At 53.5% G+C, this 15,817-nt stretch overlaps 4 protein-coding genes across 4 annotated transcripts; 2 read left to right on the top strand and 2 right to left on the bottom strand.

The window, feature by feature from the left end:
• Positions 1-499: 499 nt before the first annotated feature.
• LAJ45_09503 (uncharacterized protein) lies at positions 500-1,475 on the bottom strand (the record flags this gene model as incomplete). Its single annotated transcript, XM_046119046.1, has 6 exons — positions 500-529; positions 586-595; positions 674-850; positions 1,012-1,086; positions 1,159-1,195; positions 1,316-1,475. The coding sequence occupies 6 exons, from the start codon at positions 1,473-1,475 to the stop codon at positions 500-502; spliced, it is 489 nt and encodes a 162-aa protein (XP_045967861.1).
• Positions 1,476-2,830: 1,355 nt separating this feature from the next.
• LAJ45_09502 (uncharacterized protein) lies at positions 2,831-4,722 on the bottom strand (the record flags this gene model as incomplete). The annotated part of the gene is made up of 2 exons (XM_046119045.1): positions 2,831-3,460; positions 3,523-4,722. 2 exons carry the CDS (start codon positions 4,720-4,722, stop codon positions 2,831-2,833), a joined length of 1,830 nt encoding a protein of 609 aa, XP_045967860.1.
• Positions 4,723-8,920: 4,198 nt separating this feature from the next.
• LAJ45_09501 (uncharacterized protein) lies at positions 8,921-11,785 on the top strand (the record flags this gene model as incomplete). The annotated part of the gene is made up of 1 exon (XM_046119044.1): positions 8,921-11,785. One exon carries the CDS (start codon positions 8,921-8,923, stop codon positions 11,783-11,785), a length of 2,865 nt encoding a protein of 954 aa, XP_045967859.1.
• Positions 11,786-13,834: 2,049 nt separating this feature from the next.
• LAJ45_09500 (uncharacterized protein) lies at positions 13,835-15,073 on the top strand (the record flags this gene model as incomplete). Its single annotated transcript, XM_046119043.1, has 1 exon — positions 13,835-15,073. The coding sequence occupies one exon, from the start codon at positions 13,835-13,837 to the stop codon at positions 15,071-15,073; it is 1,239 nt and encodes a 412-aa protein (XP_045967858.1).
• Between the last annotated feature and the right edge of the window lie 744 nt (positions 15,074-15,817).

Below are 15,817 nucleotides of genomic sequence, written 5' to 3'. Positions count from 1 at the left end.
TCAAGTGATAGATGACATTAATACAATTAAAATAAAAATGGTTTGGGGGGTATATATTATTCCTACGCATCTATAGTATTGGGGTTCCGAAGGGCAGAGTAATATCTTATGTGGTTGCTGCGCTAGAAATTTCTTAGTGGGGGGTGGTTGCTATGGGGGGGGGGGGGGGATGATTGAGATGCAACATTATTTCCCCTTACTTTATGCACCATAACTCCACCAGTTTTCGAGCAATTAACAAGCACTCTTCAGAGAATCTAGGGGACAGATATAGCTTGGACCCTGCCTCTCAGCGATTGTGTAGCTATAGTGCGTGCTCACTCTCCTCTTCGACGCTCCGTCACTGCTTGGGCGAATCCCGACTAAGTAGCTATCACCAACACAAGTGGTACATCTAGGTCCGTGTAGTGAGTAAAACCCCCAAATATTACTCACTTCAAGAAAAATGTGGTAACCCTAACCCACCGATCCTCTCACACCCACCCCCGCATCATTCACCCTAAAATATCATACCGTTTATACTAGTAATCTGCCGGCATGTAAGCCATATTGTATCTCAAGGTTTCACATGAAGACTACCTATACCTCAGGACTACTACAGGCTAGAGAAATGAGGGTGAGCTTAATTTTGACCCCCGGACGGTTGAAGAAATAATGCTAATTAATTACAAACCGAGCAAGGAAACAAGCATGTGAAAACTCAGGTAACTGATCACAGCTCGAGCACCCTAACTTCAATCTGTTAAGGTAACTCCCAAATGATCTGCTATCTGCCTCCTCCGTGACGCAACCGTCGGGTTCCCTAGTAGTGGGAGCCCAAGCACCGTGGAGGTTAGCTGACACCGTTCGCCTGCCCATCAATTCAAACACCCTTGGTTAGCAATTGCAACCTGATCTAACACTTGGGGTGGCGGGAGAGAGAAAGTAAGCCTATAGTTGACTCTCTTTATAGTGATACTTCATACAGTGATACTCTCGTTATAATGATAGCAATCGGTGGTCCCGAAATACCCTTTTACCAGTATCTCCTTACTTCTTATAGTGATACTCGCCTTATAAGAATCCTTATATCGAGAGGCGACTGTACTACTCAGCGTTAATACATCGCGCCGCGTGATTGGCATACCGTGTGTAGCGCAGGGGTGCCCCGTCGCTCACCGTGGCATTGTGAAGGCGCATCGGTAGCAGGATTTGGCTGTTTTGCTCTGTCAGTAATGGGAAGAGCAGGGCGGGATATACTTCGTGGTCAAAGAGTACGAAGGATTATAGGGGGCTGGGGCGAAAGGGCTTTGATATAATGTAGAACGCGACGTACCTTTCACGAAACTCGCGGCCATGAAGGTGCCCAATATCTGTTGCACCTCCTGTCGGAACGTGTCCGCAGTGAGGGGGACGATGTTTGGAATAAGCGCGACCTCATCTTTTATCGCATCGAGGTGCTCGGCAATGATGACGAAGTTGGGGTGATTGGCCATTTTGTTATAATATGCAGTGAAGGCCTAGCTAGTGGTATGATCGGAAGAGTGTGTGAAGTTGTAACTTAATTGTATTGATGATGATATATGTCAAGGAAGAGCGATGGCTCTCTGCTCTCAAGTAGTCCTCCGCCAGTTGCCACCGTATCCTGGTTCTTCGTGTCCTAATTCACGTATCCTTGACCAGCGTCAACTCACTAGCTACTACGCATACATATTCTGCTCGTTCTGTCACCGCATATCTGTACAGCGCAGAAGTGGTATAAAGTATATAGTGCAGGTACTACTAGTCGTGATATGCAGTAAAAGTACTCTGTTTCCCTAGCTGCTCAGCAAGCCTTCACATACAAATATTACTTGGCTGCCGTGGAATACTTGATTATTGCATGTAGAGAGTGTATATGTATATGGTGGATATTCGAAAGGGCAGTCGACCTTGCAATGGATTTTATATTATTTCTTTTAATTTCTCCTGTACCTACACCTCCGAATCTATCACACTGCCTATGTACGTGCAGTTGATTTGTGGCATTCTTGCAACTGGGATATACAATTAATTACGCTGCTTGCAATTGTACTTATATACAGAAACAAGTATTTTCCATCCAGGTTTCTCATAATTAACTATTCCCCACCAGCTCTCTGTATAGACGTAGATAGATAGATATCAACATTCCAATATAATTTTAAAGCCGGAAGCGGGTTGCGGTGTGGTGTTTACTGAACTGCATGTCCGGATCCGTTATTAATTAAGACTACCTAATACAAGAATGCCAAACTACTTGTATTCTCTCAATCTTATCAACCTGTAGTTGCAGCACATAGACACACATTACTTCCAAGTCCCAGGACATAACTACATACATGTGTGTAGTTAATTGTACCATCACTCATGATCACCCAACCTACATAATGTCATATCATCCGTATATACCCCGGCGTGCGATGCAATTAATGAATTAAACAAAAAAAAAAAAAATACCCCGGCGTGCGACTTGGCGCACAGACGCTCACTCGGTCGATCGAATTAGAAGAAGAGCAAACTTAAGGGGGCGCTGCATGAATTTCCTGATAATAACAAGAATGGAGACAGTTCTGCAAAATTAATGGAGTGATCACTATGGGATATAAAAATCATCTTTGAAATACACAAGAACTTTCCCCCCACCTCCCCGCTTCAATGGCCATATATGGGGCACACTACATATCATGCATTGCGCAGAAACAACAAAAACAGCTGAAGAGTCAGATATAATATCGCCAGTACACCGTAACTACCTCTCCCAAATAACAAGACAACAATAAAAAAACACAAGCCCCCCCCCCCCCCCCTCGCAAAAGCACAGACAGCCCACTCACTGCCCCATCTCCTCCATCGCCTCCTTCCAATGCCGATACGGATCCGCCACTCCCGCCTCCATCAGCGCCCTCCTCGCCCACCCCTCCTCACCCGCCGCATCCCACACCGTGCACCCCTCGCAGTCCGACTGATCCGGGTTCGCGCCCCACCCCATCAAGCACCTCACCACCTCCCCCCCGCCCCCCTCCTCCCCCTCCCGCACCACACGATGCAGCGCCGTCTGCCCCCACTCATCCCCACAATTCACGTCCGCCCCGCCCTCCAGCAGCGCCCTCACAATCGCCACACGCTCCGCCCCCACCATGGCCAGCCCCAGCTCGCCGCACGCGTCGCAGCCGCCGGCGTCGTGCGCGTCGTCGACGTGCGCCTCCGCCGCAAGCAGTAAGCGCACGGTGGCCTCGTTGCCGCTGGCCACGGTGCACAGCAGCGGCGAGAGGCACGGGTCGCCGGCAGGGGCGTTGACGTCTGCGCCTGCGGCAATGAGGATGCGCGCGCTGTCGGTGAGGCCCGCGGAGCAGGCGGCGTGCAGTGCGTCGGTGAGGTAGTGGGTTGCGGGGACGGCGTGGGCGTCGAGCAGCTGCACGCTCGCCTTGACGATGATGTGGAATGCGTCTGGGTCGCGGAGCTGCTCGGGGCGGTGAGGTACTGCAGTGGGCGGAAGGGCGTGTGGTTGAGCATTGCCTTGACAAGGTCGTGTTTTTTGTGCGTGTGGGCGAGGGAGACGGCGGTCTGGCCGGTGGCGGTGGTGTCGGTGGGCTGCACGCCGCGGTCGAGGAGGAGCTGTATGAGCGGGAGACCGCCGTCGCCGAGGATGGCGGTGTGAAGGAGGTTATACCCGTCGTGCTCGAGGTGCTCGTCGATGTCGGCGCCGGCGTCGAGGAGGAGCGCCACGATCGACTCGTGCCCCATGTAGGCCGCGGCGTGCAGCGGCGAGCGGGTGTGGTTCTTGATGGTGAGGTCTGCGCCGTGCTCGAGCAGCAGCGCCACCATCCGCTGGAACCCGCGCTGTGCGGCGATGTTGAGCGGCGTGTCGTGGTCGACGTTGTGCGCATTCACATTTGCACCATGCTTGAGCAGGATGCGTGCCAGCCCCTTATGATTCTCCCTTGCAGCTTCAATCAGCGGCGTCTGCGCATCAGACCCCAAGTCCTCCACCGGCGCGCCATACTCCAGCAGCGCCGCGGCAACCCCCTCATGCCCCGCCCACGACGCCCAGTGCAGCGCCGTCTCATTCCACATCGTCGTCGCCCTCACATCGGCGCCCCTCTGCAGCAGCACCCTCACAACGCTCTCATGGTCATTGATCGCCGCCAGGATCAACGGCGTATACCGCACCATGCCGCCCTTCTGCTCAATCTGCGCTCCGCGGTCGAGCAGCAGCTCCACGGCCGCCACGTTCCCGCACGCCGTGGCCCAGTGCAGCGGCGCATGGAACACGTGCACCGGGCGGCCGCGGAACCACGGTCGCGCGCCAATGTCCGCGCCGCGGTCGAGCAGGATCTTGGCGGGTGTTGCGTACTCGTCGTCGCGGGGGACGGTGTGCAGGGGCGACTTGACGACGGCGTGGATCTCCTGCCCGTGCTCGAGGCGGGTGATGAGGTGGGCGTCGTGCGCGTAGGTGGTGGCCCAGTGGAGGGCGGTGCGCTCGTCGCTGTCGGGCGCGTCGATGGATGCGCCCATGTCGAGGACGAGGGTGAGGAGGGTGCTGCGGCCGTTGCGGGCGGCCCACCGCAGGACGGCGTTCTTGTCCATGGCGGTGTAGAGGAGTTTGGTGGTGATGTGGTGGAGGACACGGCTGGTGCGTGTGAGGTTGTTGAGCTCGGAGAGGGTGTCGAGGCTCTCGGCGATCAGCATGATGAGCTCGGGGGGGAGGTCGAGGAGGTTCATGATGGCGCTGGGTAGCTGGGTAGCTGGCTGGCTGGCTGGCTAGGTGGGGTTTGGGTATATGGCTGAATTCTGTTTGTATAGTGGGGATATTAGTTGGGGCCGGATTTGTTTCTTGGTTCTGTCTGTCTGTCTGTCTGTCTATTCGAGGGATTGGGGATTGGGGATTGGGGGTTGGGGGTTGGGGATTGAGGACTGGGGATTGAGGACTGGGGATTGGGGAGATGGGAGATGGCATACATGATTTGATTCGACCTGATGTCTGGAGCTGTGCTGATATCTGGCAAACAGCTCTCCAGTTCGGTGGTGAAGCCCATCTCCCAAAAAGCTCGGTGAGTACGTTCATCACTTGAGGTTGGCGGGGCCCTTGGCATGGGCTAGGGTTGAGAGCCCATTGGTTGCCTAACTGTCTGTAGCTGTCCAGTCAGGGGAGGAGGAGGCACCGCTGCAGTGTTCGTATATATCTATCATATGGGTTGAGTGTGATCCCCAGACCATGATCCCGCAATGAGGTACATACATACCTGAGTACATGGGTAGAACTACTCTGGCTAGAGCATCATTCCCCGAGGATCTCGCGCGGGGATTCGCTGCGGCTGGTGGAATGGACGCTTAATCATAGAGTCTGCAAAGTGCTGTTTCAGCACAATGCGCTGAGTGGTGCTCGTGGCGATAGGTTCAATTGTGGAGGTGCAGAGTAGATAGAGTACAAGATGTAGTCATCATATCAGCTATATATATACAAGTAATCGCCCTGTGCTAGGATATAGATAGGTTATATAGAGTATATGCTTAGCCACCCATGGCCACTGGCCTAGCTAGCTAGCTAGTATCAGCCACTTTAATTCCTTATTACAATCGATCACCTTTACTCGTAGGCGCTGACGAGTAAAGTCCAAAGATCTACACAGAGTAGAGAGATGTCACTTGACAGTTGAAATAGACTCTGATACAGCTGACAGCCAGCCAGCCAGCTACCTAGCAAGCTGTGTGGTGTGGCTTTGCTGGCCGGGGGCTAGAGCATGAAAGTACTAGTATGTAGTAATCTCAGATACGATATCTCCCAAAGATCGGCCACTACCTAATCTCACTCATCCTTAGTTCAGCGGCGGAGTGAGGACTATCACTCGTCTTAGGCGTTGGTACTTGACACATGCGTACTAACTAGAATAAGCAGGGTTAGGTGTAGGTGTAGTAACGATTGAGGGTTAGGGTTCAACTACTCCACTTACTTTACTCAAAGAATCAACTCTCCCCCTCTCGTCGAAATCACAACATCTCACTCACTCACCGCCCCTCGCACACTATGCCCCAAAATCGCACCGTGCATGGCTGTGCACCCCCAACACTTTCCAGCTTGCTTGCTGCTTTCCCCTCTCCTCGAGCTCATCCCTCCTGCCCCGCAACTCAACTGTGAAAGTTCAACCCCGCTCTTGATCAAGAAGCTAAGAAAAAAAATTATTTTCGTCGCCCTGGCTAGCCGGGGATGCACCGACAGTCACAAGCAAAGCATCTAGAGAGCTGGGATTGCTCATGCCATTTCTACATGTGAAGGGAGGTATGTAGAACGAACGTACGGTGTCCTTCTCGACGTTTCTCGGCCGCCCCTTCCATCCATACACACTCCACGCCCAAGCCGGCGATTGGATACCGACCGGCATACATAATCTACATGTTCGAATCTGCAGGCTAACCACGGCCTGGTTTCAAACTTTGCGGGGCCCGGGGGGTGGGTGGGAGACGATGATGATGCCACTCTGGATAACGTCACAGGCGCGCGGGTGAGGAACTACAAATAAAAAATAAAAAAAATAAAAAATAAAAAAGGGAACTTTTTTTCCTGCTCTCTAGATGTCTAGATGAGCGTTGGTGATACTAGATATAGATCAGCCATCTTATCGATCGGCTAGAACCAGAGTTAAACCAGATTATGACTTTGGGCCTGCACCCCGTGACTATGGTACTTGCGGTGCATAGGTACAGCGGGACGTTTGGATTGTCTTGTCTTGTCTCGGGATGGAGGGAGTCGTTGTTATTTGCAATGATTGCCTGTTCCAGATGCACTCTGGCCGGCCGGGCGGTAGGTGGTGAGCACTGAGCATGAGGTGGTGATGTGCATACAATACCATGTCGGAATATAACTCAGCTGCCCTACCTACATATGTTTCTTTTGAAATTTGCCTGTTTCTTTGCCCCCGGGCGGAACAGAGTGCAAGTAAGCAAGCCGCAGAAGGCAAAAACAAGACAAGGATTAAATTAAATCCCTCCAGAATGCTTTCTACGCGGGGGTCGAGGGAATTGGGATGCGGTAGGTAGGTAGGTACTACAAATACGCACTTGGTACGTACATACTCTATCTTATCGAGATGCCCGCGCGCCGCGGCCGGGTTTGGGTTGGGGGATACGATGGAGTGGATGAGCTTGAGCGCTATCGATAGGGAAGAAGAGTCGATAATGTCAAGCTTAAACACAGGACTTACCAATACCAGTACCAGCCAGCATCTAGCTAGAATAGGTACATCTACATCTACCCCCACCACGAGTAGACCCCATACCGAGTAGATGAACCCAAGGTCGGTCGGTAGATGAAGGTACCCTCTCGCAAAAGATACATATTCCTTATTTCCTCACGACCCCCCCCCCCCCCCCCCATCCGCAAGGCAGGCGAATCTCAATCATTTCCATACCTGTGGTGGTAGGACAGGGTATCACACACACACACACACACTTCTCTTCCACACCTTCCACCACACCACTCACTACTCCCCAGTGCACTCCACCAACCTGCAGTGCCATGTCAACGCACCACACACCACAACCACAACCACAGGGTTACAAAATGGAAAGAAAGAAAAAAAAAAAAAAAAAGAGGGAGAAAGTCTGCCAACGTGTCTGTTGCAATGGCGGCCCCCTGCTGCTGCTCGTGCGGCGGATCAGACCGTGTGTCTGACTGGCTGGCTCAGGGGGGGGGGGGGGGGGAAGCATAATGTAGAGTATCACCAAAATATACTTTTGGGACTTTGGGGGAAATAGAATGGTGATGGAAAGAAGGAGCTATGAGTGTGGAAGGAAGGTAGTATGGAAGAAGGGAGAGGCGGAGAAAAGGCACCGAGGATCGTGGATTCGCCGCCGCAGCTAGCTATATCACGAGTAGAGTAAGTACCGTACCTACCTACCCTAAAATACCCCTGCTTCTATGTACCACTTTAAAGTACTACATATCATCCCTGTGCAGGAAGCGAGGGTTCGAGTGAAGTAAAGTGAAGTAAGTCAAGTGAAGGAAAGAAGAAGGAGGAGCGGAAGGGGAAAAAGGCATCTCTTGCTCTCCTGGTTGTATCATAGCCCCTTCCCAACAGGCAGCGCAGGGCAGGGCAGCGTAATCAATCTCATAGGTTGAGAGGAACCTCAACACATGATTCATTCAGCCTCTGACAGCTCCCCGATCCACGATATCTATCACCTTAGTCCCCTAGCTCTACTAGTAGTTCTGGTTCTGGTTCTGGCCGCTCGCTGTTTGATTTGGGACGCTGGAATTGTTTTTCTCGTCATCCGTCTTTCGAGAGTTGCTCCCCATTGCAGCGACAGATCAGTCAGTGAACGTGAGAGAGATCCCAGAGAGGCAGAATCTCAGAGTGTGTCTCCCCACATATCATCATCACCGTCAATCAATCAAATCAATCACATCACATCATAATATCACAATATCCTATCCCCATCCAAAGGATTCCTCTCACTCTTTTTTTTCTCCTGCTCGCCCGTCAGTCAGTCTTGCCAGTCTTTGCCAGTCTGTGAAAAATTCCCATACCTACCATTAAAAACAGAAACAGAGGCAGCCCGCCCAGAGGTACCAGGTTAGAAACTCCTCACTCAACCACCCTATCTTCGGCTGTGGTTCGCGATTCCCGATTTCCATTCCGCCTGCTGCTTGTTGCTTGGATACTTGTTCTCCTCTCACTCGCACCCGCGCTGACTCCTGGAAGTTACAGCTCGAAGCTCCATTGAGCCGTTACTTCCGCACCTACATACACCACGTCTATTTGCCCTCACCCACTCCACTGCACTCCTCCTTCCCCCCCTCTGCCTCCAACCCAACCCAACCCAAGCAAACAATCCATACAGCACACGCAACAAACTAGGAAAGGAAAGAGAGAAAAAAAAAATTAAATTAAAAGGAAAAAGAAGCGAGTAATAGCGACGGAATATGGCCGATTTATCACCCCCTTCGTCGTCACTGGAAGAGACGCATGGGCGACAGCAGCGCCAACACTCCTCCCCGCTGCTGCTACTGCGCTCGATTTCTTCCGAAGAACAGCTTGTGGGTGGTGGTGGTGTTTGTGGACTTGCTGCTGCTGCTGCTGCTGGTGCTCCTGCCTCTGGAGAAACCCCTCCCACACCGCCTGCTACAACTCGTGCATCTACTGCAATCTCTGGTGCCGCAGAGACCGATAACGAAGAGGAGGAGGACTTTGACGAGCAGGAAACCACCGTAGGAAGAGCTGCTCCGGTAGTGGACGAGCGACAACACCCAGAGCCTGTGTTTGTGGTGCCTGAACCGCAGAGAGCTCCGCCGTCTCCGCCGACCCTCTCTCTTCCTGCTGTTGCTGCTGCTGCTGCTGCTGCTGCTGCTGTTGTCGACATCACAACTACTCCAGCAACACCGCAGGCACAAGAGGAAGAAGAGGAGTTGTCCATGCCTTCGATCAAGACAGTCCCCAAGCGGGACGGCCCCAAACAGAGCTCAAGCAGTAGTAGTAAACCGCGGCCAGCCCCGGTGTCCCTTCCCCTCCCCCCCCTTCGGCAGGTCTCCGATACCCACAGCTCCACAACAACAACAACCTCCACAACAATAACCTCAACAACCACACCACTATCTCCATCCTCACTCTCGCGGGTACTGAGAGAAGAAGGAATCCGCTCCCCCAGCCACCCAAGCATCACCGCCCTCCCGCCCTCCCCCCCACTCACCAGACGGGGCACCAACAACACCCGCACCACCTCGTCCTCCCGCTACGGCCCGCAGGCCATCGCCGTCCGCGGCGGCTCCCCCGACAAGCTTGGCGCCCTCCGCCCGGGCACATCGTCGTCAAACGCATCGCTGAAGGATGTCTCCCGCATGGGCAAGAAGCTGGGCCGCCAGCCCATCGACTACCTCCTCCCGAACGGCTCCCTCCCCAACCCCGTGTCGACAAACTTCCACCCCTGGCAGGAGCCAGACTCGCTCGACGACAGCCCGGACACGGACCAGCCCGTGTCGGCGGTGTTTGCAAACCTGAACATCCTGCTGGAGAACTACCACAGCATCCTCTCGAACGGCGGCAGCATTGCGGTCGCAAACGGGTACCACAGCGTCGCTAGAAAGCTCCTGGAGCAGGTGGGCGGCGTGTTCACAAGGGACTTGGGCGTGGACGGCGTGGGCTGGCACGATATATTAGAGTATATCCGCGGAGGACGCACTCGGCCATGCCTGTGCGTGCTGCCGGTTAAGGGTCTGATGTCGCGGCGCAACATTGAAGCCTCGATCCTGAGCGGGGCCACCGGGGATGACGATGTCGCATCGCACCTGCACCCGCCAAGTATGTACATCACCAAGGAGCTCGCGCAGTCGGTCGTGGCGGGCGTGAAGCAGAAGACGGGCAAAGTCGAGGATTGGCTCGAGGAGGTAGAGAAGGTGCTAAAACGGTCACAGCCACCGCCGTCCCCCACCACCGCATCGGCGCTCAGCGACGACGGCGAGTTCGACGAGCACAGCGAGATCGTCGTGCAGATCATTGAGGGCATCCTCAACCAGACGCAGATCCTCATCTTCCGCGCATACCTGTCCGACCCGCACATCCTGGCCGCCACAAAGCTCGCCCTGGTCCGCCTATACCCGCAGCACACCCCCGCAGCCATCACCGCCCCCATCATCGCGCTATATCTCCTCCTCCACGACGAGCTGCACCCACTGCTGACCGCCGTCTCCCGCCTCACCGACGCAGAGATGGAACTAATCAACTCTGGCCGCTTCGACGGCTTCCTCGACGGGTCCAGCAACGCCGTCCCCCGCGACGAGGAGGAGGAGCTGCGCACAATCACCAGCCTCGACCGCAGCCTCCTCCGCGTGCTCGAGGGCCTCGACGATGAGATTGAGGAGCTCCACAACCGCGCCCTCATTGTCCGCCGCGCGCTCAAGGAGCGCCAGAATGGGATCGCAAAGAAGATGAAGAAGCGCAGCATGCAGCAGCTGGCCGAGGGCGAGGTGTCGTCGTCGACGCCGACGCCGCTGCCGGACGAGCTGGAGGACGAGAATGAGCTGCTGCTGCCGCCGGTGGAGGAGTGGGAGGGCGGGAAGAGTATATTGCTGGGCCCGGACGACAGCGCGAGTAATGTGACGTTCAATCGCCGGCGGCGGGCCGAACGGAGGATCGAGAAGGAGAAGGAGGAGGCGGAGCGGAAGAAGGCGGAGAAGAAGGCGCGGCGTATCGAGGAGCGGGATGAGGCGAGTGGGAAGCGGGAGCGGAAGAAGAGGACTGACGAAGAGGATGCCATAGCTGAGGATGATGATGACGCAACAGTTGATGGCCGCAGTGTGCACAGGAAGGAACGTAAGGAGAAGAAGGAGCGCCGGGAGAAGCACCATTGCGACGGTAAGGATTCGTGCGACGACTGTAGCAGCTCCGCAGCAGCAAAGCGGTCACGGAGCGGTGGACGTAGAGAAGAGCCAGAGACAATCAAGGAGGAGACCAAGGAGGAACTGAAGGAGCTAAAAGAGAAGACCTCAAAGAGCAGCAGCACAAAGGAGACCAAGGACAAACATCGGCACAAAACACCAAAGGAGGAGAAGGAGAAGGACGCAAAGAAGGGCGGGCTGTTTGGTGCTGCACGGCGGCTCTTCGACGGGGGAGTGACGGCCGATAAACCATCAAAGTCTGATAAGGAGAAGGATAAGGACCGACCAGCAACAGGGTCTTCGGGGAAGTCGTCGGAGAGGGAAAGGCCGCCAACGTCACAGAGTCATAGGGGGGGCGGGCACAGTCATCGCGAAGGCGACCACCACAGGGATATACATCGGGAGATCAAGATATGATGTGCTGCGTGAGAATTAGTGGGGGAATGTGAACATGCGTGGGCGGGCGGGGGAATTGGAATTGGAATTGTGAATATGCGACTGATACGATTACAGGCCGGCGTTTTATTTTTATTTTTTTTATTTTTTTACCATCATCTCATAATGTTCTTTTCTTTCCTAGAGTTTACTTTTCTTTTTTTTTTTACTTTTATTTGGTTTGGAAACTTTTTACTTGGGAGGGGCGCATAGGGTGGGGGACAAAAAAGGGGGCTACACTACACAGCAGGAACACTTGACTTATTAATCCGTTTTTTTCCTTTGTCTTTTTTTTTTTCTCTTCTCTTTTTACTTTAGGAGGCCTGTAATTCTGATCTTTTTTTATTTTTCAAGAGCTTTTTTTTTTATCTCTTTGGATACCTTGCCTGCTGCAGCCGCTATCGTTTTTTGCACGAAGGAATGGAATTGGGATGTATGTAGTTAGCTGGGATATTTGGAAAAGTACTTACTTCACTGCTGTCTATTTTTACGATATTTATATATATATATATACACTTACCGCTCTTCTATTAGGGCGTTGAATTTTTTTACTCTACTACTAGACAGTATTTGGTTCTGGCCATTCACGTTCCCGGCAGTTAATTGTGGTTGTGAGCTGAGTTGAGGTTTGAAGATTTGGGTGCACGAGAGTAGTAGTAGTCAGTCCGAGGTGGGGTTGTAAGTGCGCAGTAGTGATAGTGATAGTGGTGGTGGTGGTGGTGGTGGGGTGGGGTGGGTAAGTGCATAACCTCTCACTCGCCTCTCTCTCCCCCAATCCATGACATCAACCAGCCAGCACTCAATCCCCATGCACTCACTCCCTCCACGATCCATAGAACTAGAACCGTCCCACACAACACAACCCGCGCACTCGCTGTCCACTTCCACATATATATTCCTCTCCCCACCCTCCCCCTCCCCTCCCCCCGTTTCCACGGCCTAAACACCCAGCAAATCGAAACACCTGTTCCGCCGCGCGCGTCGTAGTTGACATGACAAAAACCAGCTGAACCCCGGCCCAGTTTCTGATCTACCAGGATCAGGATCCCCCCCGACGACTATCTCCCGCGTCCCAGTACAGCGCTGCAGTGATTTGCTCCAGGCATTTTGGTGTTCTACCCCTTCTCCGTCCACACACCGGCATGTATGTACTCTACACACACCGACCACACACCATAGCTACGCTACTTAATTACTATTTACCAGCCAGTCGCAGCCAGCAGCGCCCTCCAACCGCCGTACCCATCCTGCCTGTATGCTGTGCAACCCCCGATCTGCTCCAGCCTGTGTGGTCACGCCAGATCTCTGCGCGTGGCATTTAGAGTTTGCTGTCTAGACTCTTCTCCCTCACACTCTCTCTTTGTTGTGAGCCAGCAATATACAAGGATTGCGCGCGCCCCCCGCCCCCCGCCCTGCCATTGGCTACCGTGTGCAAGCGCGGTTTCGCGCGCTGCACCTGCTGCCGATCAGGGGGGGTTGCAGCGAGGGTTGTGTGAGGTGCGAGTGATAGTGTGTGATGCTTGTTTGCCGTGGGTTTGGACAGTGCAGTGCGGTACTGTGCGGTACTGTGTATGATAGCCTAAAGGTAGCTACATGTATGGGCTTTGTATGAGCTGCCGGAGTGTATACAAATACAAACTTGCGCGCGGATTGCCCTGCATACATACATACGGACATACATACATACATACATACAGACAGACATACATGTATTGAGCCGTACGTACCGTACCTCTTGTCATGGTATGGTAAATACATGTACGTATACGTATACGGTGCAGTACGGTAGCTCACATCATGGTGGTGGGAGCTAGATGTAGTTAGTTGGCAGTAAGTATGCTACATACGTACGTCGTGGCATCTCATGTCACATCATATCACAATATCCATCCCTGGTGGTTTCTCATACATACATAGCACATATCACACTTCATCATCATCATCATTCATACTGCCTCACTCGTCTTGTATCAACCCCTACATACATCCTCGACTCCATACCGCTTCGGCGTATCCAAGCCGTATACGAGAATGTATTCAAACGCACTGAGCATGTTCAGTCCCTACCACCTCGTCGTCACATGGCCCGCCGTCTTCCTCTGTGCGCTGATGCTGGTTGCGTGCGGGGGCGGCAGCAGCCAGGAGGAGCAGGAGGTGGCGTCTGAAGACCAGCAGCTGCTGTTGTACATGGAGAGTGAGCGGAGACGACTGCGTGCTGACAGAGCGGCAGCAGAGTCTAGAACTGTGGTGAGTGGGAGGGTTAACAAGCGGAGGAGGAGGAGGACGAGTGGGGTGAAGATAAAGTTGGAGAAGGGTGGGGGTGGGACAGAAGAGCGGGGACAGGTACAGAAAGAGAGACAGAGACAGAGGCAGAGACAGGTTGACGCTGGTGATAAAAGTTATGAAGAGATGGTGATGGCGGAGATGGAGGTAGAGAGGCTCTCTGATGTTGCTGCTGATATCCTTGATAAGGGTATTTTAGACAAAGCACAACCTACCATCAATCAGGACCAGATCGAAAAGCCAGAGAAATTCGTCTCATTGGCCTTCAGCTTCCAGAGCAGGCACAGCCCACTCGGCTCACCTCCCCACAGCCCTACCCAAACCTCCATCCAGGCCGTCCCCACCCCACCTCCTGCCGCCATTATCAAGACCGAGTGCCCCTCACCCCACACCCTGGGCCCAATCACAGAGAACTACTCCCTCCGCTCCAGCTCCCCTCCAACAATCGTCCCACCCACACCCTCACCCCCCACACCCCAGCGCACGCCCCCCACACAACCCGCACCACCCGCCAAGTCCCCACCACCACCACCCCCAGGAAGCTACATCCTCCGCCGCCGCCCGCCCTCCTCCCATCTCCCCAACAGCATCGACACCACCGACCTCTACGACGGCCCCTTCTTCGTCATCCCGAGCCTCCCCGCACAAAGGGGGTTCGTGACCATCTCGCTGCCCGCCGGCTCACTGACGCCCTCGCAAATCGCCGTCGACGAGGTCGTTGTGACGGCAGCGCCGGAGAGGAGGCTGTGTGGGAAGGATACGAGGAGCAAGGAGGACGAGGGGCTGTATCTAATTGACCGAATACGCGGCGAGAGGGTGGTGGAGGCGAGGAGCGGGGTTGGGTGGGCGAGGGAGATGCTGGTGCATTGGGAGGGGTGGGGGTGTGAGGATGATAGTTGGGAGCCTGAGGAGGGGCTGCCGGCGGAGGTGGTGGATGCGTTTGATGAGAGGGTGGTGGAGTGGAGGGTTGGGTTGAAGGGGTATTAATTGAGGATGGGTATAGATGGGGAGTGGTTTGTGATGTGTGGGGTGATGGTGGGCATTGGGTGGTAGTGGACTTGGATTGGATTTGGGCGGGATTTAGCTGCTTTTTGCTTTTATATGGATTTGGGATGGTTTCAGATGGCCTTTTCTTACTCTTTTTTTTTCCTCTCATGGGCGGTTTGCCAGACGATACGATTGACTTGTTAATTAGTGGCTCTGATTAGACACATGGACTCGATAATATTGATAGCCATATAATATAGTAGACAGCACTGCTTAATCCATCCAGTAGGATATAGTTCAGTCCGGTATGTAATTATCTCATAGCTCGTAACCAACTAACAAACTCAATTAGCTAATATTCCTCATTCACAGCTGCAGCTTTTACAAATTAGATTTCCTCTACAATTCACATGCACGCAGCGCACTAGTCTCTCTTCGTATCTGCCAGAAGTTTTATTACTACCAGAGCGCCTTTCTGCATTGAGACGCACTACATGCAACTAGCACGCGCTAGTATTCTACTCTACAAATTAGAATTGGAATTGGAATACCGAATCGATATTGCTTCCCCCTATATAGTCAATTGCAAAATCATGGCCAATGAGGCTATATTTACTTGATACTGACAATGATTGTATCAACTAGTTTGTCCGAACCAATATAGCCCCGGCCCTGACAACCAGGGGAGGGACAGCATCACCACAATCACAACCCATCACTCGTCCACAACCACCACAACCACCA

This window comes from Morchella importuna (genome assembly GCF_003444635.1).
Source record: "Morchella importuna strain M04M26 chromosome Unknown Morimp01GS036, whole genome shotgun sequence".
Lineage (NCBI taxonomy): Eukaryota > Fungi > Ascomycota > Pezizomycetes > Pezizales > Morchellaceae > Morchella > Morchella importuna.
The sequence above is the reverse complement of the archived record's forward strand: the minus strand, read 5'-3'. Positions and strand labels throughout refer to the sequence as shown.